The sequence below is a fragment of the Numenius arquata genome, chromosome 3, assembly GCF_964106895.1.
Source record: "Numenius arquata chromosome 3, bNumArq3.hap1.1, whole genome shotgun sequence".
NCBI lineage: Eukaryota > Metazoa > Chordata > Aves > Charadriiformes > Scolopacidae > Numenius > Numenius arquata.
Genome location: NC_133578.1, coordinates 7,078,100 through 7,104,502, shown reverse-complemented (window position 1 = coordinate 7,104,502; position 26,403 = coordinate 7,078,100). Strand labels below are relative to the sequence as shown.

Here is a 26,403-nt window from a genome sequence, read left to right as displayed (position 1 = left end):
GAAAAGGACATGTCAGTGTGCAGGGAGCACCCAGGATTCTCTGTATTTGTAACAGTGACCACTGCAACTCTCATCCTGGCTGCCATCCCATCCTGGGTGACATCCAGCCACCTCCAGCTCAGACAGCTCTCCCCCCAAAATGTTTCCTTGCTTTCTAATCATTGCAGTTTAGCAAGCAGGGAGGGAGCAGGCTGGGCTGGCTGCCCTCTACCCTGTCTGCCTGTCCCCCTCACAGGGCAGGGACAAGCTGCCTGTGGGGCTGTAGTGCCTGCTGGATGGTACTACTGTCATGCCTCATTTCCCCTTGAATTAGAGATGGAAAACCCACTTGCTCAGGTCTCTGGGCAGCCAGTGAGCCCCTCCTCTCTGAAGAAAGTAGGGATGTCCCAGTGCATCCCCAACATCGTCAGGGATCTCCCAGCACATCCATCAGGCAGCAGCACAGAAGGATGCAGGAAAGCATCTCCTCTTGCCCAGGGCAACAAGCATGAGAGAGACCAGGGTTCAAAGCAAATTAAAAAGCAGATGGAAATGACCCCTGAGTCTGCCTGGTGCCGTCTGACACCCCTCTGCCGCTTCCACTCAGGTTTTAAAGGTTTGGAAATCTCAATCTGTCTTTTTACTATTATTTTTTTTCCCTTTGGAAGCAGCGCAGCTCCCGTGCCATGAGTCCAGCCCCGTGGACGTCAGGCCTTGTGCATCGCCCGCTCCAGCCCCTTGCTCCTTCCCCGCGGGGCTCGGGTTTCCCCTTCTCGCTCCAGTGACGCTGCCTGTCCTGAAAGGGGCCGGCCACACGCCGGGGCCACCGCCGGCACCGCGGCTGGTGGACATGCTAACATAGGGTCAGGCAACCAGCCCCGTGCCCAGCTGCCGTCCCCCGGCACGGCACCCATCCCGACCATGGATCCGGCCACGGAGATGAAGAGGTAGGTGGATTTTGGAAGGGAGCAAGGGTGTGGGCTTCCACACCATCCGGCTGGGTGGCAGAGCCAGCCCCTGCTGTCCCTGTGTCACAGGTGGATGTGTGTAAGGTGGGAGTAAAGGCTGATGTGTCCGTGTCCTGGCAGGGTTTGGGGGCTAAACTAGCCTTTGTGAGGAGACCTTGAGCCCCTTAGCAGCCTAAGTTGAGGTGTAATGGAATGATGAGTTATGAAGATGTTCTCGCAATTTGTTTTGCTAGAAACATCTTGAATTTAATAACTCTTTCAACTTTAAGGTGCTGCAGCACTTGAAGTGACACTGGGAATTCCCTCTGTGCCCTGCACCTGCAGTCCCTAATGCAACCTGCTCAGTTCAGGGAGGGGAAGATGTTTAACCTTGCTAACAGTGAGCTCCGACTTAGCCAGGAGCTGCAGAAGAACCCATGAGATGCCTACAAGCATCCCACTCCCTGGCAGTCACTACTTTGGTCCTGCTGTCAGGTACCAGGGTCTTGGGATGGGCAGAACCAGCCCAAAGCATCGCAGTCAATTTTCATACCAAGGCTAGATTTTAAGCGAGATTTTAGAGGAAGCCCATTTGTTCCCAGTGATGAGTAAGCGTGTTTCACCTTCCCGGCAGCAAGCGTTAATCTGTCTTGAGCCCTGCCTGGGGAGAAATAGCAAAAGTCTCAGTGGAACAGTTATCTTGGCATCATCCATCCCAGCGCATGCTTGTGGTGCAGTCTGTCCAGGTCACCTGACAGGTCTCCTGGGATGGCTGGAAATGTTTGACCGGTCAGAAATGGAGTTTGTGTCCCTGGACCCCGTGAGCAGTTCCTCTGCACAGAGGAAGCCACGCTACCCCTCAGCATTTTACTGGGAGATTTATTCTGAAAACCACCTTGCTCAGTTCAGCCAACTGAGAGGACAAAATAGTCCTCTCTTTTGACAAGCAGAAATTGAAGAGGTCAGAGGGTTGAGTGGGAATTGGAAGGACTGGCCTCCAGCCAAGCTGGAGCTTATGGAGGTGGGCTGAGTTCAGGCTTGTTTCCTGAATTTCTGTGAGATTTTTTTTTTCTGGGGAGAGGTGAGGTCAGGGTGGTGGAACAGAGACCTTTGATGTACGTCATGGGAGCCAGGTACGTGACTTTGGCAGTGAACTCAGATGAGATCAACTGGTCTTGCAGGACTCTGGCAGCGCCCCAGCGTCTCTGAGGCTTCTGGTTCACCTTAGTATTTTCTTGCCTTCATCAATGAAAACAGCGCGCTGTTTGCACAGGTGGCCACTTCCTCACTATCTGCTAGCACAGTCATTACATATTGTATCTCAAAGCCCTACTGCAAGACTCCCTTTCTTCTTGTCCACCTCCTGGCTTGTTTCTTATTCGTGCAGGGGTTTTCTCCCTGGTAGAAGGGACTTGGGGGCTGCTTACTGCTATTGCAGACTGCTTCTCATGAAACGTTTTCTAATGGCAAATCTTTGGAAGCAGCAACATGTCTAAACTCGGGTTACACAGGAATATCACCCCGAAGGCTTGCTGTGCATCTCGATAATGAAATGTGGTTAGCCAGAAGATGACTATTCCCCTTGCACGGATAGCCTCACCCCAACACTTTCCTTGCAGGAGTGAGGTCCTTGCTCCAATTTAATTTCATCCCTTCCTTTTGCTAGTGACACCTCATGCCTATTTTATAGATGAGGAAGGATGTCAAAGGAAAATGAAGATGTGACTTCATTGCTGGGAAACTTCACAAAACCCCCTAAACTAAGAAAGAAAAAAATATGACTAAATGAAAACATTTATGGTCAAATGACCTCTCTGACTTTTGCCTTTTGAGTCCTGCACCTTCTACAAGTTACCCAATGTAATATTTGCAGCCAGGAAAAACTAAAGTTAAAAAAGAATAAATAAAGCAAAGCAAAAAGGTCCCGGAAACATTTGGCCAAACAGGCCTTTCAACACCTCAGATGCTGAAGCTTACTACAGGCTTTTCCTAATTTCACTGCTATTTCTTCTCATCCATTCATGATTAAAGGTTTCACAGAATGTATAATATCACTTAGTCTAATGCCTTCTTCCACTGTATTGACTGGTTAACGATTCCTCAGAGGAAGGAAAAATCCTCCACAACGCACCTCAGACAAGCCCTGGTGGCCAGTCTGTTGCTGATACTTATGGGTGATCAGCTAACCAAAAACTTTTGACTTTCTTTATTTCAGTAAAAGAAAACAAACAGTATTGCTTACGAGGCGAGGAAAATTTGTCCTGGAGCATCTTCCTTTTGTTCTGCATTTTCAATGCAGCTTCAAAAACAGCATACAGGTTCTTCAAATAACCGAAGTGCTATACTTTCCTTACAGGAATAGGTTCCCCAGCATGAACTTTGAAGCAGAGATTCTGACAGCTCCACACGATAATTCAGGTATTTGGGATCAAAAAAAAACAACAAAAAAAAAGAGATTAAAGTAAAATGCCCACTCAGCTTGCTATCACTACAAACATGTTTTAATTCTTTTGGAGTCAGAGATTGTTTAAAAAAAAAAAAAGGAAAAAGAAACAGGATGCTAAACTGACTGCAATTCAGGTGATTTCAGGTTTATGCTAGGGTATAGTTCAAAATGCTGAGGATAGCTGTTTATTTCTTTACCTCCAATAGGTCTGGACACAGGGTTTCCATACATACCTACCCAAAACTAGCTGCCAGTAACGTGTGGTTTTGGAAACAGCACAGGGATTCAATTTAAGATTGCACAGTCCTAGATGAGACATACAAAGTTTTCTTACTAGCGGCAACTGAAAGCAGATGATAAATAAGCAGCTCCTCAAAAGGTAAAAATGAGGATGAAGATGTTCTGCTGAGTGCTAGCCTTCACACTCATTTCTTTTAGGAGGAAAGACTGATTTTTTCTCTATAGAATACTACCTTTCCAATGCTGATCTCGCACGCTGAGGCTGGCACCGTGACTGCCTCCCTGCTGCAGCCCTCTGTCTGAGACAGATCCCAGAGCCAGTGCTCAGCTGAAAGGCATCTTCTCGTGTCTTAGCCTTGTTGTTGTTCCTCAGACCCGAGCAGTTGGCCACAGCTTGTGCCCCAGCAGCAGCGCTGTCATTAGGAGGAGACAGCAGGAAAGCGAGTTTTTGCGATAATTGCTTGCAACCCCTTAGGTAGCCCTGGGCGTTGGTTCAGAGCTAGAACTCTTGGTCTCAGCCACCCCCATTTGAGCATGAGCCCGTTCAGATTAAATGCTTTAGCTATCGATTGCCCTCCTGGCCACGAGCTGCAGTTGCCAGCGGGGAATCCACCTCCCCGGCAGTGCATTGCAGTCCCACGCCAGCAAGAGTCAGAAATGAGGTGCACAGTGTTGACTATTTTTGCGTCAGGAGCCCGTGGCAGTTTTTGTGTTGCATCACCCCTAACAGCACGTCTGCCAACAGCTGGTGGTTTCAGTTATGCCAGCACATGAGAGAGCGATGCCTCCCTCAGGTTTGGACCCGCTGTGTGATTCCCTTCACCTTCTTGCCTTGAGTCTTACAGAAAAACATTCCAGTTACCTCCCTTTCAGCAAACCGAGTACCACATATCTGGCTAAGCAATTTTGGGATAGTTTCCTCAGGCTGACCTGTAGTAATGAGGAACTTAACAAATTTGCTGATGTCAAAAGGCACCTAAGAATAGTATTCCAACCCTGAGTGTGAACAGGTTGGAAAGTGTTCGCATGAGCCCATCTGCATGGACGGCCCCTGGGCCATGTGTCCTCTGTACCATCTTCCCAAGTCTCTGGCTTTGGTTGGGTTGGGTTTCTTCCATGAGGTAAGTGCTTTGATCCCTCATTTGCCTTGAAGTTGCTAACACACAATTTACATTTGTTTCTCAAGAGCTATATGTGGTCCCTTCCATGAGAAGTCTTACAGCTGAGGAGTATGTAGAAGCCTTCAAGACATTTTTGGATCATTCAACAGAGCACCAGTGCATGGATGAGTTCAACAAGGAAGAAATGCCCAACATTATGGCTGGGTAAGGAGCGCTTCCACTAAAGTGGGAAGCCATCTGTTATCTTGGGAGGGCAACCTGTGCACATGGGTCAGCAAACATCTTTAAGGATTTTTCCGGGGCATGAATGGACTGCTAATGCTTTTCAATTTTAAGTCCCCTAATAGCGGTCTTCAGGATATTCTTTTTAACAACTCCAAAATGCATGCTATTTCAATTAATACACTGTGCTGCCTCTCAGCTTATGCTAAGGAAAGAATCAAGACTGCATTTTCACATCCATCTCTTTTCATTAGCTGATTTTCCAAGGATTAAAGGGTTTTTTTTGTTGTTTGTTTTCCTTAAAAGAAAGCTCTCTCTTGTGCTCTCTCCCTGCTTTGGGGACTTCATCACACATCAGTCCAAACAGAAACACATCTCTAATTCTCTTCTAGTGACTAATTCTTGGTTTTCTCAATCCCCTAAGACCTCCTTATTTCTATCCTAAGTCGATTTGCATTGCTTAAGTACCAAATGATAATCAGTTTTGTGAAGTATTGATGTAATGTATTAAGCCTGGATGACTGCAGATAAGTTTTAGAGCAGCCTAGATCCAAACCACAAGAAAGATCTTTCAAGTTTGGGTAATTTTGGGATGTTATGGAAACTGTATTCTCCACTGAGAAAACAATTTAGGCAGGTGAGTCCAGATCAGATATAGATTAAAAAAAAAAAAAAAAAAGCAGTGGAAATAATAACTAAAACATAAGTTGTATCGGGAAATTTGAAATTAAAAAAATTACTTCTGTGCAATTTAAACGATGCAAAACATTGCAGCTTCCTACGTCATTGTAGGTCTGTCAAGGGGTCTTGACCCTCATTAGGACTAAGGCTCCTTGACTAGTTCACACCCCACAGGATTTACTACTTGCTCCCCTCTTGTTGAATCATTGCTGCAGCATCTCCTGAGATTGCGTATGGGAAACTCAATCCCTCCGTGCGGTCCATGCCCGAGAGCAGAATAAGACCATAAAGCATGTCACAGCAATGAGGTGCCTCGAGCCCAGGCTCCTCATCCTTGTGCCAGGCTGTTATTAAATATTCTTTTAGGAGTTACAAGGTTGGATGTGGTTTTTTGATCTTTTCAGCAGTAATTTTTTGTAAGGTAAAAATTATTGAAGATTTTGACCTTCCTCCCAATTTCAAACGAAGATGAATATTGAAAAGAGAGGGTTTCCAGTCATCTGAATAGCCTGTTTTCTTTTATTTTTTTTTCTGGGCATTTATAGCCAATATTGGGAAACCAGACTTTGTCTTCTGAGGGTGCAGAGGTTTCATCCCAGCTCACCTTGTCCCTGCAGACAGGCACGGCAGGAGCGATGCCCATCGCAGCCCAGGCACAACCCTGCTATCCCCAAAAGGAACCCTTCAAATGCCTTCACCAAGGCCTTTTTGCATGGTGCCAGCCATAGCTTGGAGAAAACTCCCTGGGAAAGAAGGAGAAACACTATATCCTGACGTCTATTGTGCTTTGAAATATGAGCCTGCTAATATGGGGCTGGTTATAGCTGGGCTCCAAAGGGATGCTCAGATTTCTATCCCAATGTCCCCGCGTCCGAGATATTAGAATTAAAACATGAAGTTGTGTGACTTAGTGTGGTTAAGTAATGTGCACTTATCGTTTCAGTCTCGGCAATGGAAAATCGACTATAAATGTCCTGGGAGTTGGAAGCGGCACAGGTAAGGAGCTTGGCAGCACCACTGATGCCGGGGGATGGGGGTGTCCCTATGGGTAGCAGGAAGTCATTCCAAAGTTTTGAAGCAAGGGGGAGAACTACTCAGGCATAATAACAGTGTTTCTCATTGAAGCAGAGAATGGCAAAACAGGGTGTGGAGCTGGGATGAGAGCCATGCTCCCTCCTTTCCTTCCCCGTCTCTCGTCTGAAACACTGCTGCTGCTTAAATTTTCCGATGAGTGTGATGATTTTAGCTTGGTCTCTGCCTCTTGATGACTCTCACCTGATTTTATGTGTCTCAAAGCAAGGTGTCCTGCTCCAGGTTAGGTATGAGCGCACCTTCAACCCACATCAGGGAGAATTAGAAACATCCAAGAGGTTGGTTCCACCCAAGGTCCTGTCTTAGAATATCCCACCTGAAGGGATCTCTTGTTTTGCTTTGCTTTTAGGGATCCCAGAGGCCAAATCTGGGTGATGGTCTGCTCCAGGTGGTGCAAAACCAGCTGGCCATAACTATTAGCATGGCACCTCGGCGGCTTTTTCAAGTTGTGTTTCTTTGTTACTACTGTGCTTTTATCCAGTGATAAGTAAGATTTAACTGCAAACGGTATTTTCCCCCAGAGAGAAACAATATTTTGGAAAAATGGCTTTAAAGCTGTTCTAAATAAATTTGTGTTTAAAAAAAAAAAAAAAAAAAAAAAGAAGTGGTAAAACATCCAACTTTGCTCCTAGGAAAAGTGGAAGAAAATAAAACCTAGAGAATACAAGTGGCAGTATGATTTGTCAGAGTTTTCTTTTGCTTTAAAACCTATTTTCAGCTGAATTTCAGTGTTAATGCTTTCAAATGAAAGTATTTTTCTCACTTTTTTTTTTGCTTGTTTTCCTGAGTAAGAGAGAAATAACATTGAATTGTTTCCCCCAATTGGGAATATGTTGGAGTATATGAGAAAGCAAGGAGGAAGAAATCATTCAGTTCTCAATTACACTCCATTTTCATTAAGTAATATAAAACCAAAATTCTGACTCCAAGAAAGCACAAGGGAAAAATGAACTTTTTGTACCGTCCTCATTTTTCCTTATTGCCTCCTCAGAAGATGTCTTAATGGAACAATAAAAAAAATCTAAAATTTCCTGGGTTTCCTGGGTAACTGCCCCTCGGAGGTGCCAGGGCAGGGGTACAGACTCCCACCCCCTCCGCTTGCCCACGGCTGCAGGAGCTGAACTTCTGAGGCCGGGCAGGGAGTGAGCTAGGATGGCATTGAGCAAAAGGTTATATCTGATCCCTGACCTTTCCAGGCTTGGACTCTGATTTCATGGAGCTCCCAGAATTAGTTTAGTTGACGAAAACATTAATGGGGATTAGTGACCCACTCCACATCCTAAAGGACTGTTGTCTGCTTCAGACCAGATTTTCTCATTCACCCCATGTTGTCCTCCGGCTGGTATAACTATGTCGGCTGTAGCCTCCCAGTTAGTGCCAGGGTGGCTGCTGCTTGCAAAGGGGTTTTACTGCTGTTTCTGGAATACCTTGCTGTGGTTACTGCTGAAGGGTTGTTGCTGGTGGGCAAGGTGGAGCAGAGTTCCTCTATTTCACTGTGTTTTTGCAGACACCCAGGTTGAGGATGTTATTACCTGCTCTTGCATAGACTGGATAGGGCATTTTACAGGGTTAAAACAAAACAAACAAACAAACAAAAATTCCCTAAACAACTTTTAAAATACCCATTTGCTGTTGATATACCTGTTTGCCACCATCAGTGGCTCCAGGGCACAGGGCAGCCATGCTCTGCCTCCTGTCTGCCCTGAGCCCGTGGGAAGCCCATGTCAGCACTTCTGATTGCTGGTGTTTCCTACCCCAGGCACATACTAACTGGCATTTAGGGCTGTCTAAAGTGACTCAGCTGCTCGCTATAGAGATCTTCCTTGAAATACCAGTGTCAACAATATTGGTCCATGCACCCACCTTCAACAGATGGAGCCACAGCCTCTTTTTCTGCCTTTGGCCAGCTCTCCGCCGCTGCCACTGCATTCCTCAGGAGTCTTGAGTATTTTTCTCCAATTTCAAAAGTTCCGTCCTTCCTTGGATGTCCCTGTAGTGTTGGTATGGCTGATATTTCCCTCCTTTAATTCTATTTACTGCAACACCTGCCAAAGATGACGACTTTGCTCATAGCTGGTACATCAGCTGAAAGGCTAGGGAAGATGCAGTATCTCGTATCAAGCCCTCTGTGTGTGACATTTGCAGGGGCAGGACTATTTTTAGGCCCCACCGTCTGCTACATACAGGATTCTCACAAAGGTCCACTCAAAGTGGCCATCTCTGCTGTTTATTTCCATAGTCCCAGAAGAACCAGATGGACTTTGTACGCTTGGCGCATCGCAGACTTTCTGAGAGAAAGCAAGTGACCTGCATCACCTCAAAAGAGGCTGGGAATTTCCTAGGACAGAAGGACAGATTGCTACTTGCTCCTCCAGAACTCGGACAGAAACAGAGGAGCACCAATAGCTAAATTTGCAGGGCACCTACACACAAATATATGAGTCTCTATTTGCAATGCCAAGATAACAAGTAGTTAGTAGAAGCCCAGAGCTGAGACCATGAGGCTGCTCCCAAGGAGCGAAGGCCCAGGGTACTGCATGTTGATGGGTCTTTCCTCTTGCCATGCAGTTCCCCAGGTCCCTGAGCTGTGTCACACCAGCAGCAGAGCAGCCACCACCTCCCCGGGGCAGTGCCAAAGATGTAAATCACCCTGTGCCACACTGAAGTTGCAGAGCTGTGCTGACTCCCTCCTTGCCATCATTCAAACTTTGCCTTTTGGTTGAAAACTAATGCTTCCTGCTTGTTTTTTTAAACATTGCTCTTCGATTTTTTTGACCTGTCTGTCCCATGACCCAGAGTATTGCCATTAGCAGGTTTCTGTGCTGCTTATCTCTTCCTTGTTCTTAGGCTTATCTGTAAATAGATGTTACCTTGAGCAGTAAGACATCATGGTAAGACTATCACAGGGTTAGATGCTATGGTAGACAGTGCCTCACTTCTACTTGGGGATTCCCTGGAAGTATTTAAAAGATGGGTAGACGTAGTGCTTAGCCATATGGTTTAGTGATGGTTTTTGCCAGTGTTGGGTCGATGGTTGGACTCGGTGATCTTAAAGGTCCCTTCCAACCTGGGAAATTCTATGATTCTATGATTTCTCAGCAGCAGAGGCAGCAGGTGCACCGGTGTCCTTTCATCTCATTTACGTACTTTTTAAAGTAATGAATTTGTGTTTATTGAACAGGTGAACAGGATTTGAAAATGATCAGGGTACTGCAGGCTGCACACCCGGGAGTCTTTATTGACAATGAAATCATAGAGCCCAACCCACAGCATGTGGCAGCTTACAAAGGTAAGGCTATACCTGCCTGGGGTATAGTGAGGACCATTGATTTGAACAGTGAGTTTTTCTGCTGCTTTGGGAAATTCATGTTTTCCTTCTACTTTTGAAAACAGAGTTGGTGAATCAAGCTCCAGACCTGCAGAATGTCTCCTTTATTTGGCACCAACTCACTTCCTCGGAGTATGAACAAGAGGTGAAAGAGAGAGGCACACATAAGAAATTCGACTTCATCCATATGATCCAGGTAATGGAGTATTGCTTTAATATAGGCCTATTAGCTTTAACTATCCCCTTCCAGCTCCGCTGTATGCATGAAGTTAGGGGGACCAGAGCTGAGCACAGTTCTCCCATGAGCAATAACTCCTGCAGCAGCTCTACAAACATGAAACTTCATTTGCTGTCCATCCTGGATTTGGTCTCTGGTACTGGTTTAACTGTGTATGGTGGGTAATAAACCAGGATGAGTCTCAGGCCATCACACATCACATGAAGACCAACAATTATGCTTTGCTGCTGCAAAAAAAACCCTTGACTTTTTTTGCCTTATCAGAGTAGTTTGGATGGCACTGAAGGGAAGGGTTAATGAACAAACACCTGTGTCAGGTTTTGGGTCAGAAATTATGCTGCTGTGTCTCTGCTACTGATGACAGTGATGTTGTATGTGCCAATTACATTTTGTAAAAAAATCTGTTAATCTCTCGCTTTAGCAGGTTTTATATCATTTTGCTTTTATTTCATTTTGCTTTCGTTGCATAAGAGCTGATTTTGCAACTGGAAAGTGTTTCACGGGTTTGATGGCTGGGTCAAGGACTAATTTATAAGTCCCAAGGGCAGCCTTTGAGACAAGCCCTGCTTTGTCCTAGTGCAAACTCCTCAGTGTCTGGAAGATATCTAGCCTGCCCACTGCCCAGACATGTCCCAGAAATGCCCCTGGTGATAAAGACCAGCCACAGAAACCAGGGAATTCCCCTCTGCACATATTTTCCAACCATAAAACTGTGCTGGGCTTGAAGGACAGTGACAGGCAGCTCAGCATCCAGCTGGTGGTTGAGGCTGAGCAAAGGGTTCCTGGGTCTGAACCCAGGCTGTTGGTGCCAGGGAAGATCTGGTGATGCTCAGTCCCATGGCGCATCCCTAAACTTGTGTTCTGAGTCAGGACAGGCTGGGAAGTAACTGGGAAATAGTTTGAACCCACTCTATAGAGAAAGGGTTTAAGCCTTTGAAGGTCCATTGCGCTGTGGAAGAGGAGTAATGGCTGTGTGTCACTCTGTCACGTCTAGATGCTGTACCGAGTGGAAGATATTCACAATACTATCAAGTTTTTCCACAGCTGCCTCGACCATCATGGTAAACTCCTGATCATAATTTTATCAGGTAAGAGGAACCTTTTGTTTTTTGTTTCATTGCTGGTGTTTTAAAGAGCTTTGAAGTATGCAAGCCACAAATATTTGTCTCACATTTTCAGTAGTGTTTATTCTATAGGAATTAAATTAAGCAAACACTGTATTTCATAGGGAGCACGCAATCTTGGTCTTAGCCTCTTGGACCCCAGTGTCTGACGGGACTTAGGCATAGTCTTCGTGCTCTTGCTTCCCTGCTTATGAAGTAGATGAATTGCTCCATACTTCACAGAGACCTCCTGCTGTGAAATTACCGGCTGGAGAGAAGTGTGGCTATTCATGAATGGGGGTCAGCCCTCCATCATGGTGAAATCAACACTGTACAACCTGAGTTCTGGGAGGGCCCATCTTTGGAACTCTTCCCTCTGCACAGCAATGACCAGGAATTCCCAGCAGGAAAACGGACACTGCCAAGAGCTGCAGGCTTTATGGAAGGACAGGAAAAAGAAGCATTTTACAACCTACAACAGCATTTGTTTAAGAAAAAATAGTGTTTTTTCCAGCATGCCATTCACGAATCCCTGTCTTGTGATGCAGTGGATAAAGCACACTTCCCTATGTTTGTCGTTAAAACTCCCTTTGGCACTGCTGGTAGGCTGTTTCCCTTGCTAACTGGGACTGGCTTTTCATGTATGTATTCTTTGATGTGCACTTAAAATTAAGATTCAATGTATAAGAACATCTGGACATCTGTCAAAGGAGCAGTTAATAGGTAGCATGCATGTGCAGGCTCAGTGCACTGACATATCTGTGTGTACTCCTCCTTCTGGGCAAATCCAGCGCTGGAGACAGTCACCTTGGTGCTTCCTTTAAACAAGAGAGTGTTGGAAGGAGGGCCAGGGACATCACAGTTTTACCTAAAGGTGGCCTACAGGAGAGATGGAGAGGGACTCTATCAGGGCGTGTAGCAATAGAACAAGGGGTAATGTTTTTAAACTGAAAGAGGGGAGATTTAGATTAGATATTAGGAAGAAATTCTTTACTGTGAGGGTGGAGAGACACTTGAATGGGTTGCCCAGAGAAGTTGTGGATGCCCCATCCCTGGAGGTGTTCAAGGCCAGGCTGGATGGGGCTTTGAGCAACCTGCTCTAGTGGAGGTGTCCCTGCCCATGGCAGGCGGGTTGGAACTAAATGATTTTTAAGGTCCCTTCCAACCCAAACCATTCTATAATTCTATGATTCTATGACACCCCTCTCCAGGCACGGACAGTTATAAGCGGACTCAAGTAAAGGGAAAGCTCTTCTACTGCTCCTGGCAAAGTCTAGACCAGCAGTGGACCAGGAGCATTTCAAAATCTTTTAGTATTTGCATTAGCTGGTGTTTGACTGCCTTGGCTTTGCAAAAGTGACCTTCCCTCCTGCTCTGGCAGACAGTAGCGGATGGGCCAGCTTATGGAAGAATTACAGACACTGCTTGCCTTCCACCGACAGCGGCCACTACGTGACCTCCAACGGCATCACGGATGTTTTGAAGAGACTGGGGGTTGAATACCGTGTTTATGAGTTCCCGTCGGGCTGGGATATCACTGAGTGCTTTATCGAGGGGGACCCGGTTGGAGGCCACATGATGGACTTCCTGACGGGGACAAAAGACTTCCTGGGCACGGCCCCTCCAGGGCTGCGGCGGCAGCTGCAGGAGGCTCTCTGCCAGCCCGAGTGCAGCAGCAAAAAGGATGGGAGGATCATCTTCAGCAACAACTTGAGTATGATTGTGGTTGAATCCTAGAGTGTGGACCAACTGCAGAAGACAAGTCAGGGTGGGTATAGGGACAATGTGTTGGCAGAAGGACATAGTGTAGGAAGAAGGGCACTTGCAGGCAAGAAGGTAAGAAAGTGGGGCTCAGCCGCAGCCTCCCATTCCCAGCCAGGGGCAATGGGCACTGTGACGCCGGGGATGAGCTCTTTGTCCCGCTGAGGTCACTGGGGCCGAGATTTCACCCTGGCTATTTAGTCCAGCCCTAGGAGAATGTTTTCCCAGAGCTCCATCTCACTAAAAGCCTACATGGATTTTTTTTTTTTTTTTAACAGTGTACATCCTGTCTGTGCTTTTGACACTGGGATTTCCACTTTTCTATATAGCCAGCGTGTTTACATACCTAAAGACATGTCTATATATGACCAGATGCTGCTTTGTAGCCAGGAGGAGGTTGCAGCCCCCGTGCTGGCTGCGTACAGACCCAATGCTTCCAGCTGCGCCATGACAAACCCAGCAAGGTGTCCCTGCTGCTTTGCACCCAAGTAATGTGCCTCACTGCACCCAGACCTGAGCTGTAAGACACTCTGCACCAGACTATTTTACATGGTTTTATCAGCCTAGGTATTTACTGCCACAAACATCTCAGCATCTCGCAGTATAGACATGTCTCAAGAATTTATCAACCTTTTTGTTCAGAGAATTTTTTGGATCCCAGAATGATACTTGCCCTGTGCTCCTTCAGGCAAGTATTAATTTTGTTACTTTCTTACTACTGTTTTTCTCCATATAAAATAAAAGCATTTTTAAACCAAAAAAGGTCCCATCTTGTTGTTTATGTGTGGGCTTACAGAAAACGAAGAGTGAAGAGGTTAGTTAGTTAAAACCAATAAAAAAGCAAAATAATGTTTTATGGATGCATTAAGGGTTTCATGGAAGTAAGAAAGATGTCCACGGCTGTGGAAGACCTGGGAGTGAGCTGCAGCTTCTCCTTGTGCCACAGCCATGGGAGGCGGCTTGGCTCAGTCAAAGCAGCATCACCACAGCACAGCACCTACATTGCTTAACTATAATGTATGTAGTTAAGATGTTAATATAGGTAAGTTAAGACTATTTCCACATGGTCCTGAGATGTTCAGAGGGCTGAAGAAGGTGCTGCCAGGGTAGCTGCCTGGAAAGGGAGATCCTGCATGGGGGACCAGTGGGATTTGGTGCTGCATTTAGGGCCATGATGCTGTGCAAACCTTGGGCTGGGCACCTGGGTGGAAAAGTCCCACCAGCCTCATTGTAAATAGCTCTCAGGGTAGGAAGCACCAGCTGAGATGGAAAATAACTAGAGGTACAGAACCCACATCTACTAAACTAATTTTTCCATGCTGAAGCTAATTTATGGGACTAATTTATGAGTCCCAAGGGCAGCCTTTGAGACAAGCCCTGCTTTGTCCTAGTGAAGCTGGAAAGCACACGCCCACATCCACCTGAAGGGGCTACAGGTACCACTGCCTTATTGATGCCTGGTATCGATCAAAAGGCTTGTTCCAGCATCACGAACACAGGGGTTGGCACAGTGGCTTGCCAAATATTAGATGTCATTGTCACCCAGCGTCCTGCTGATCCTGCTAAACCCCATCTCTCTGCCCAGATGCTGCCAGAGGTAACAGCACTCCCGTCTGAAAAAGTAATGTCAGCTCATACAGTCATTGTGGCTCCACTTTGTGCTTTGGGTTTTTTGGTGGTTTTTGTTGTTGTTATTTGGTTTTTTGTTGTGGTTTGTTTGTTTGGTTGGTTTTTTCTGTATCTTTCTTTAAAAATACAGCCATTTCTCCTGCAGATGTTTCCTCTGAAACTACTGTAAGGAAAAGAAGAGGAAAGCAATAGGAAAACGATAGCATAACACCATCCCTCTGGCAGGACTCCGGCCCTCTGGTCTGTAAGTACTATTGCTGTCAGTCTAAGAAACATCAATCAAAACTGGACAACCTCCTCCAGAGTGCCCCATACCTATGCACGAGCTTTTAGTTTTGATCCATTTTATTTTTTATTCTATAGGTGTTTCCTTTGATTGTGTTTGCTGACAGCACTGGGCAGGGAATGTGTGGTTAGGCTGTTGGATGGGCTCTCAGCACTGCTCCCATCCATGTGCCTCCTTGGTTTATTTCCATGTGTTAGAGATGCCTCTGTCTCTACCTGGTCGGTTAAAAGGAAAACCAAAATATACCAAAAAACAGGCTTGCTTTTCAAGCTCCAAAGAATCATTTCCCTGTTAGTCTTTGCAGACATTTGGAACAGCCCAAGTTCCCTCAGATGTCTCCCAGCCCAAGAGATTTTCACCCCTCCTTGCAGTTTCCTGAGCAGGTAGACACATTTCCAGTAAGCAGATACTCAGCAAAACACGTGAGCACAAAAATTACCCACACCATTTTAAATCAATGTGCAAATGCTCAAAAGGAAAGGAGCACTTCAAAGCAGACTGTTTAGTGACAGCCTGGGGAGATGAAACAGGGCACCCCATTAAAAACACGGCTGCTTAAAGCTTTATCTGTAATTTTTCTTTTGATTCCTGAAAAGCAAGTCATTTAAGAACGACTGCTTGTACACCTGGAACAAATACTATCCTAAGTGTCTGCTCCATTTATTTATATATTTGTTCTTGGATGAACATGTTATTTAATAACCGTTTGTTGTGCTTTTTTAAAAATATGCTGTCCTCCCACACAGAATTTGGGCCTGTGCTTTCCCAGCAGCTGGCATGCCGGAGCACGGTTGGGTCTGCGTGGCCACGAGAGGGCTGCAGCAGCCAGCAGATCAAAGCTGCCTCCCACAACGCTTGAGATGCTGAGCTGAAGAAACAGAGTCAAGCAGCCGGGCAGGCGAACAGTGCACAGGCTCACCTCCGAATTCTTTGCTGGGTCACCGCATGCTGATATCAGCTGTTGGGGACCACAGTTTTTTCGACCGCAGAGTCGTATTTTTGGTACTTATAAGAACGTTATGATCACACAGCATTGGTGCCAGAAAATTTGCTCTTGGGTTGCTTTTCTTTCCCTACTCAATGGCTGAAGTGCTGCACCTTAGTTATCATTCAAGCACAAGTCTACACACAGCTAACGAGGTGCTGTGGCTGACCAGGGGAGGAAAACATAAAGAAAGGGATGTTAGGAGGATGTCGGGAGGATGCGGTTGTTCCTGCTTCAGCTTTGAGCTGAATTAACCTTGCTGACCTCAGTCCAGGACGAACCCGCCTCAGCAATGAGTTTCATGGCAGTTCCCAGCACTGCAGTTAGCAAGGAGCAGGTCCGTGGCTCCCTGAGGGACCTGTCCTGCTCTGACAGCACGACAGTTTGTTCCAGTCCAGAGCGAATGCTTTTGTGGATAACCAAGCGGCTGTGTGTACTCTGGAGTAGAAGTAATGCCTACAAACCCCAAGCTGCATTATTTTTAAATGTAACAGTTGCAGGTTCATAGAATCATAGAATGGTTTGGGTTGGAAAGGACCTTAAAGATATCTAGTTCCAACCTTGGGGCTTGGTTTGCCTTCATAATAAATGTTAAGGCTTCTCTACCCATGAACTTTATCAGGGGAATGAAGATAGCATAGGAACTAGAAAATCTAATACCTTATTTCTGAATAGTCCCATTAAAAGATAAGCTCATTAAAATACAGGTACGTATATTGAAAAGGTTAAACCTAACCTCAATCAGGGAGCACAACACAAAAATAAAGATGCTGAACTTCCCCCCCCCCCCCCCCGGCCCCCGCCCCCTTCAGTATTTGCCCACAGAAATCTGTTGAGGTTTATACCAGGGGTGCAGAAAATCTTTGGGTACCCTGTGCATTTTTCATAAATAAATACACCAAATAGATGCATGGCTGTAAGGTGAGATCTCCAATTGTCACGAGCTGTACGCTATCTTAATAGTGTGCATTAAGACACCAGGCTTTGCCCTGCAGTCTTCAGATTTGGGGCGCTTGTTCCAGAGTTCCCTTGGGTGAAGACACTTGAGGCAGGATCTAGATGCGGCAGAGCAGTTCCCACAAGGTTATGCTTAGGAAAACCCAGGAAAACTCAGGGCATGCGTATGCCCAGAAAATAGACCTCCAGCTGCCCGGAAACCATGCATGGTTCAGAATTGCTTCCTTGCAAATATTTTCAGAGTCCTTGCTCTGCACAGAATTTGGATTTCTTGAGGAAATGACCTTTCTAAAGGCCTTTATGATGGGGAGGACAGGAGTAACTGTGAGTTTGACATGCAGGGACTTTTAATGGAGTTAGTCCTGATGACCCAAAACATGAACCATGTCCATATGCTCTGTATCCACCAAAGAAGGCAGCAAAGGCCAGACAAATTTCCCTGAAGCTGCTGGTTGGACCTCCATGTACTAGTGGTAGGATCATAGTAACTTTCCTGAAGCTTAAAAAGACCTTCATAAGATTATTAGCCTATAACTTATAACTCTAAGAAGGTGGTTTTCACCCTATCTTTTAAAGTACAATATTTTTTGAAGCTCAGATCCTCCAGACTGAGAACAAATATCTAAAATACCTTTTTTATTAACCATTGCTCCTTGGAATCACTCAATTACAGTATTTAAGTACCAACAGAAAATTAGATCTTGCTAGATGGTAAGAGTCCCGGTTAGGTCTCCAAAGGCATCTATGGATCAGTGCATGGTCACTCTGCTGTGTGCCAAGCTGCCGTGACACCAGATAGCAAAACCCCAGAAATCTCCTTATTTTGGTATGGACACAGTGGGGTGGTACTAGTAAACATGCAGGCAGGGCCATGAATGCACTTTTCCTGTCCCAGCAGAGTAGCTCCAGGCTGGCTGGGGAGAGACAACGATCTCGGGGCAGCTCCTTCTGGCTCTTTCTACCCAGGGGCAGTCATTCAAACTCCTGGCTGGGGGTGAACACCTTGGGGTCTGGACAGACACCCCTAATAACACCGGCTGCCCCTGCTTCTGCTTCATTTGTCAGCCAAACCAGTTCTACTGGGAAATGTTGAAATTTAGATAGAGACCCATTCACAAATCCCAAAGCAAACAATGATCTCCTTCTGCCACCGGTACTAAGTCCCTTCCTGTCTCTAAGAGCACCCTTATCAATGCAAGTGTTCCATGCAGTTAGTTCTGAAACAGGAAAAGAAATAAACTGACAGCTTATCCCTCTAATACAAACAAATTCACGTGCACAACCTGGCATGGGAGCTGGGGCTGCAGCGTGGACACATGGAGGAGTTCACGGACCAGCCCTCTAGCACCGTGTTATTTAATGTCGCTGGTTTTAGCTAAAGCAGCAGCTGGAAATGCAGGAAATGTGTTGTTCATCCCTTATTCTTCTTTAATTTCTTGTTAAAACAAATTGAAATCCCTCCAAGATAAATGTTTGAAGAGTACAAGCTACAGCTGGAAAGATCTCGGGTCTGAAGAGGGTTTGTGGAACATGTGAGATGGCTGGATCCCAGTGGGGCTTTTCTTCTCATCTCTAAGAAGGAACAGGGAAGAGGAGAACAGGAGCTTCATTTCCACTAGTCGCTTCCCGATAGTCTGATGACACTTTTGGTTAGACCTGCCAGCAAGTTTGTAGAGGAAACATATGTTTTGTCGTACATTGTAATGATGGTACCTCTGGTGAATTTAGAAATGTGATAAAGAAATTTTCAGGGCAGTCTCTAAGTCCCTGTTGCTTTGTTAACGTTTTTTAGCATCCTATTAATCACTCTGTATGTATCTGTCAACGGCTGATATTATGGATTAAGGAAGATTACAGCTCATTGCTCCAGTGGCTGTTTTCTTTAGGTTTTAACTCTACAGGCACTTTGCCATTGACTTGCCTATGACTAGACCAAGCCCCTTGCTTTTTTGAACACTTTGCAATGTTTTCCTGACTCAGGCTGCTTTTACTTTATAAAAGTACCTAAATGATCATCCAGAGGGTAAATGTTTTGATTTTATTATTTCTGGAAGAAGCGCTAATATACTTGCAGTCCTGAACAAACAGTCCACGAGGTTTTGATTTGCAGATGTTTTCATACAGATAACTGTTGCCTTTGGTTTGTCATGCTTGTACAGATCATGTCATTTGTTATTTGGGAAAAGGGGATGGTATTTGAGGAAATTCAGATGAAAGTTCTACAGATTTAATACATTTAACTTACAGACCTTCTCCATTATTTACTAACAACTACAGGTTTTTCTCCAGTTTCACATATTGGTTATCCACTTTGGGATGCAAAGAAATCCCTGTGACTCATATGATCCAACGCAAAGCAGAAGTAATTAACACTGGAGAATCAAACAACTCAACTGTGAATAACCTTCAGTCTAAAAATTATTCACCCAGACTTACTCCCTCATCTCAGGACTTGTTTTTATACATGCCTAAAAATAAGAATGACAAAAATACAAATTTCAGCCCAGACATCCTTCCTGAGCTTATTTAATTCTTACAGCTTGCCTCCAAGGTCTCATCCTTCCCAGCTCCCTCCTCCAGCAGAGTATCCCCCCCCCTCCATGGCCTTATCTCAAGGCAACCAAATTACGGAAAACTTTCCTCCTGTGCTCAGGGGACGTGGGGTCGTGGCCAACCTCTGTCGTGATTCACTCGCAATTCCTGCCAAATGTTAATGCAGATTTTTTTGCTTCAGAGCCTTAGGTGACACGAAACAAATGACCTGCGCTCGTCTGGGTGTTTTACGAGGAGCGTCTCACCCGATTACAAATGCCTTAAAACAACAAGCGCTGCCAGAGCATACCTTGGCTGCACTTTGTATAAATTATTCCTGAGATACTGCTTAATGTTTATTAATATTTTTGATGCTTTGGAAATTTTAAACTAAGTACATTAGTATAACCTATTGTACAAAGCCAGGTAAAGGTATTAATGGGAGAATAAGCTTCTTGCTTTCTCCTCTGTATGGCTGTATTTCAGGGCACCGTACACCTAGAGAAGCAGCACCCCCAGCAAATACAGTTCCCAAATTCATTCAGGTTCTGGTGGGAATTTAAATAAATGTTCCAATTCCATCACTCAGCAACAAATTGCTTTTGAACATAATTAGCATTTTTACTGGTACTGGAGTCTTGTTTATTTACATGTCACAACAGTCCCTGAAAAATATAAAAAATATATGAAATTTCACTCAGCCTCAGACAAAAACTCCACGTGGACCAGACTCCTATGCTGGCTAGGGAGGGAAGGAAAAAAGTAGGGAATATAGAAAATAGTCAATCTTCTACGACATTTTTCTTTTTCTTCTCCGATCCTCCCCTGCCTTTTGGCAACCTGTCAGTCAGGGACCTCCTGCACTGAAGGCTGTACCCAGGCAATCAAACCTCCTCCTTGCCTTTCCTCATTAATTCCTAATTACTTTCCAGATGTTTTGCAAAGATGGGCAACAAATAAACCCATTTCAAGTGCCTATCCACAGTCATTTTTTCTCTTGGTGAAAGATATCTCCTTTTTTTAAAATTTCCTCTAACGCGAAGACCATCTGGCCTCTGCAAACATGACAGCTCAGCTGTGCTCTTCATTTCAGGGCTGCTATGGACCGGATGGCACCTGCTTCACCATAGTCATCAACTCCTTGGCATCAAGAGGTGGTAAGAGCAGGCTGAGGAAACCAACAAGGAGGAGAAGCAATCCTTACCAGCCCCAGCGCTGATGGACCAGGGGACAAGAGGTTGGTACCGGGAGCTGGCCAGGAGGTGCTCTGTAATGTTGCAAGGGGATGAGATGGAGGAAAAGTCTTTCCATCACGTGTTTCAGTCCTCTGGGGAGAAACATAAGAGCTCATCACGGGGACACCAAGTGTGTTTCCAGCTGACAGTTAACAGTTGGCAAAGCAGAACGGGTGGGCTGTCTGTCAGTGGCTGCTTATGATGGTTTTCCAGCAAGTTTTGTAGTTTTATTATCAGATTAAAGTTGCTCTGAAGGCAGAGCACCAGCTCTGCGCTGCAGGATGCTGCTTTTTGCTGGGCTGGGTTTGGGCAGGACTTTGCCGCTTTCCTCAGTGATCCCTGCCTCCTTGGAAAGGCCATTCGCCAGGTTTGTCAGGGCTGGCTGTGACTCCCCTTGTGCCACTCTGCTCCTCGATCTGCCACTAACATTCACGTACACACCGACTGCAAAACGGTCTGTCGTCTTCTGCTTCCAAAACCAGGCTAGAAAACCTATCAGAGAGTACCTGCTGTTAAAAACTTCTCGCTTGAATATTCAACATTTAAATCTGAGCATGCCAAGGCAAGTTCATTTTTGTAATTAAGGGCCGTCCCTGTTCCCAGGAGAGCTGCATTTTGTGCAGGGCCCTGGCACAGGCTTCCCCAGCCTGGCCATAATCACTTCATCTCGCTGGGCCCCAATTTTCCATCTTTAAAATCTTCCTTTCCTTGCAGGCAGGTCATGAGGCTAGATCCATTACTGTAAGTGAGAGGCTTTATTACTGAGGTGATAAGTGTCATGACAATACAATAGTAATAATAAATAACTTCTCTAAAAGTGTAAAAGGGTCTGACATTATTAATTGCATTTCAAGCACTTGCGGCGTGTGCAGACTGGGACTGAATGCAGAACAGGCCCGAGGTTTTTCTCTTGCTCACATTTTTGCACTTTGGAAAGAAATGGCCTTTCTTCAGCTGAAATGTCCTCAGAGCATTGACCCAGTGAGAAACCTCTCACCTCAGCAAGTCCCCATCACTCCCACTGTGGCTCAGGTGACCCTACTGGGGTGGAGAGGTGGAAGGGAACCCCTCTGAGAGGCAGGGGAGGCTTCTCTCTGTCCCATAAGCTTTTCTATTTGTTTGCTCTCAGAATTGCTTCCTATTTTCCCACAACATTCATTTCAGCCCCCTTTCATCTGTGGCTATGGGTCAGTGAAGAAAAAGGCTTCCCAAGAGCATCCCACCTGGGGATGTGGGCACAGGGGGCTTTCTGCATCGTTTCCCCTGGAAGCCCTTTGGAAATACCTTCCTGTAACAACAGCTGGGGACTTCAGCATCAAAGCCCTGAGGCTGCTCCAAAGCACCTTTGATCTTCCCTCACCTGTACTGCAGGTGTCATCAGCCCTTTCTGCTTTCATCCCATAAAGATGGAAACATACCCTTTAGCTAACACACACCTAAGGAAGAAGAGATAATATTGAAATCCTGTGTGGAAAGCAGATCTACAAAAGAAGATCTACAAAATCTGCTGGGGCAGGGCACACATCCTTTTTCTGCAAGGGACACAACTTGTCCTCAAATGACCCATGTGCCAGCTTACAATCACTTCTCCCAAGGGCTCCCACCCCTTTCCATCCCCTCCAGCTGGGTCAGCAGAGCTGCTTGCCAGACCTCAGGCGTATGGTGACCTTGTGAAGGGGACCGTCTTCCTCAACTAAGGCACCCAAATCTTACCTTTGCTTCTTCTGCAAAGGTTTCTATAACCCAATCACTCAACATCAGTCTCCTGCAGAACAAAGAGTCCTTTCCCTCAGTGATAACCGTTACTTCTCGTGATTTTTGTTATTAGATTAGAAATTCTGAAAGTATTTGTGTGTTTGGGTTTTTTTCCGGTAAAAGTTTAAGTGTAAAGCCATTTTCTTTGAGCCTTTTGTTTTCATGCATTGCAGAGACGTTTACTGTCAGGATGAAACCGAGCTTAAGAAATTTTTGCTTGAGAAATGAGAATCTGGGGCAAGTTCTCAAACTCAGATAAACAAGATTTAAATAGAAACAATTAGAAAACCTTGAAAGTGGAAGGCTTCTCTTGTTATAATCATTTAACTTAAAAGACATATAAAATGTAGCCTGCTAAGTAGCAATAGGGAATCCTGAGTTCTTTAAAACTATTACATTTTCTTCCTAAAATATTTCATGTCAGTTAAATCTTATCTGAAAGAGAAGGAAATCACAATATCTACAAAACCTTAGCTGATGCTGCCGTCACGGTACAGGAGAACCATCCTGCTCAAAATGCTTAGACAAATACAAACCAAGCACTTTGCAATGTCATTCATGGAAAAAATGGTAGGACCCAACCCTCAGCAAATTCTGAATTTCATAGGACTGGTTGCCCAACCAGCACTGGGATCAAACCCTTCTTTTTCTAAAGAGTTGGAAACTTTCTTTTCTTTTTCCTTTAACAGCAAATGCAATTGTTCTAAATCATCTCATTCCTAAGTAGAGATGATGTCAGATGACTTCAGCAGGAGGCAATGCTTTTAGATGCTTACAAAAAAATGTGATTTCATGCATCTTTCCTGCAGGCTATTATTTAGTGATGAATGCGCCGAGGGCCTTCACAACGCCCAAAAAAGTGACTAAAGCTCTTTGTTAAAGGCAGAAGTTGGTCTCAGCTACTGCAGGGCTCTGGCACAAAGCATTGCACAAGGCTGAAGCCTACCCTGTACGTCTGAGTCGAGATGCTGGTAGATAAGTTCACCGAGCAAAAGCAGGTCACATCAGCAGATATAATATGTCCTTTGAACCTCCGGTACCTCATTTTCTGTCCTCTACTGTGGCATCGATCTTCCTTTGATCACTGAGTAAAGGGTGGTTGTTTCATTACAATGGAAATAAAAATAGTTGACACGAGAGAGTAGTGTTTTGCCTATTCAGAATGACAGTGGAAAGTTGCACTCCCGAGTTAGCCTGAATAGAGTGAACATTATTAAGTGCTAACATGAAAAAGACCTCTCAAAGGAGACAATGCCTTCACCCAATTAATCCTTCCTAATGAACTTACCCTTCGGAGGTGGGTAGAGCACTTTCAGCATGAAGTTTGCTTCCTGTGATCATTTATGCCAATAAAAGTCTGGCGAGAAAGCTGATGAAAACTGATGTGAATGTGCCTGAAGTGAATTTATTTTGATATTTGACTTTTCGGAAAAAAATGTGGTTTGTACTTTTCAACCCGATCTACTAGCGTGCTCTCTCTTGATGATTTCTATTCTTTAATAACTCCTCAAATGATAATAAGGCTCCAAGGCATCCGCTTCCTTTTGAATTTGCAGCTGAGAAAATTTCATGTTTGAAATACTTGGAAGCAGAGTTTTATTTGATAACCTGTATTTTTGAGGTGGATAACTACTTTGCTGAACACCTTGATGGTTATTTCAGTAACAGTAGTCTCAAAATTCTCTTCTGGCTCTGACAAATTTTGACTGAGTAAAGAAGCCGTTTTCCACCCAAGCTATGTTATAATGATACTTTGCACTTAGGCAGATTCTTTTATTGGAGCATGTTTTATTCATCAATTCACCAGACCCTCAATTGGTTTTGTCTAATTGTGACTCTCTTTATACCACACAGACGTGGAAGTCCGACCATGACAGTTTTTTTTACTGCTTTTTGCTGTGCTTTGGAGATCCCGAGAAAGAGTCAGACACAGGGAAAAAAAAAAGCGTGAAAGTTCAAATGAAGCGGAGGGCGTTAGACTAAAACAAATCCCGAGGGAAAAAAAAGTCAGAAGAATTAATAGGAAAATTTTTTAAATCATATATTTATGATGTGTTGGTTTGCTTTTATAAAACCAGGAGCTTCTGTTGAACTGCAATCAGGACTGGTTCTAGGTAGCCAAAAGTGTGAGACCATGTCCAAATGAGGGCACCCAAAATTAGCTACCTAGTTCCTACTTCTATTTTAGGAACTTGTACTAATGATCTGATTTTCACAGAGGCTGTTGAGTATTTTTACAGCCTTGGAGAAAGACAATGTGCCTGAGTGTTAGGACTGAAGTTAAACTGAAAAACCCAATTTTTAAATGCTGGTTACTGCAACAAAATGATTCAGTAACGTGACTACGAATAGCAACTATGAGCCTTCTCCAGTCTAACCAGCAAAAGAAGATATTTAATGGGGACAATGGAGCTAATAGCTGGGGAGAAATTGCTTTCCAATCCCTACACATTTTTGGGGTCATGGTAAAATTAGCCACTTTGAATTTGTGCAGCGCAGTTTCATACCTCAAACAAAGAATTGGGATCATTTTTGAGCACTGCAAGCAGATAATACTTCTCAGCCCCTGTAGCAGGAAGGAACAGTTTTTAAATTGTACTTTGTTAAATATGGTCACAAAAAAGTCAGTGTATCCAGGTGATGGGCACTGAATTAATATTTCTTTCCATATTCTGGAAGAGTCTCTCAATCAAAGTGAGACTTTACAGCCTGTTTTTAATTTCACAGTTATAAAGATGAACATGTAACTTTTTCAAAGAAATAATTAGATATCACAGAAAAAAGCACTTCCCTACCAAATAATAATAACACATTTAATTAACTGAAAAACCATACTAGCTATAACAGATTTTAGTGTCTATAACTTATTTCTAGATTAATGGGTATTTTATAGTCCACCCCACTTAATGTATAATAATATTTTCTTAATTATTGTTTCTGCTTCTGTTTCATGCACAACTATTACATCTTTTCAATGAACAGCTTACCATAGTTTCCTTCTAATAAAAATATTTTTTCCTTGCTCATTTTTGCCAGACATTGTATGTCTGCATCTGTTCCGTGTGCTGGGGGTAAAACAGCACACCTGCATCAAAATTTTTTTCCCTGGCAGTCCCATTGACAAGCCTGGGTTAGAGCAGGTGCTCCTCTTAGAGGCCGTTGCTGCTACTGCAATGAATTGTTGGTGGATCCTGTTACCAAAGTCTTCAATATCAACTGTTTGGGGTTTTTTTTATGGCATCCCTACTCCTGTTGGTACTGGTGATGGGGAGAACATGTTCCCTTCTCCCCCTTCAGAGAAGGTATGTTCACCAGCTTTTTGTCATCAACCAATTTCATGTTTCTCTCATATTTGCTAAGACTTTTAATGGAATTACTGTCTGTGTTTAGTTCATAGACTTTCCCAAGTGAATTTTCTTTGGTTTCACAGCTACCTTTTTAAAACATCACCTAACATCTCCCTTTTAGCCATCTCCTCACTCACTCTGTCATGTCCAGATGGCTCTCATGTTGACATAACTATGCCCCATTGGCGTCTTATCCTGTCTTATTTAAAGACAGGAAAGATTAGAACAGTGCCCTTTTTTTTACAGTCTAAGTGAGCAAATATGCAAATAATCTTCACAAAGAAGAGCTCATCTGACACGACCTGTGCCGCATCTGAGGACCCTGTGGTGCGTTAAACCCTGTTTTCCATTTCCACCTCTTCAATTAAAGTTTCCTCCAGCCTTTGCACCAGAGCCAGCCCCACAGCCTGGGCCAGGCTATCAGGGCTCTGGGGTCCTGCATCACATTTTTCTATCTGCAGTCCCAGCTGTACTCCTGACTGGGCAGGTTTCTTACAGATCCTTCCTCCTAGACCTGTG

At 44.6% G+C, this 26,403-nt stretch overlaps 1 protein-coding gene across 1 annotated transcript; it reads left to right on the top strand.

The window, feature by feature from the left end:
* Positions 1 to 900: 900 nt before the first annotated feature.
* Positions 901 to 13,134, top strand: LOC141463144 (carnosine N-methyltransferase 2). The gene is made up of 8 exons (XM_074145420.1): positions 901 to 926; positions 3,283 to 3,344; positions 4,799 to 4,937; positions 6,580 to 6,632; positions 9,910 to 10,017; positions 10,122 to 10,252; positions 11,289 to 11,382; positions 12,779 to 13,134. Exons 1-8 carry the CDS (start codon positions 901 to 903, stop codon positions 13,132 to 13,134), a joined length of 969 nt encoding a protein of 322 aa, XP_074001521.1.
* The last annotated feature ends 13,269 nt before the right edge of the window (positions 13,135 to 26,403 follow it).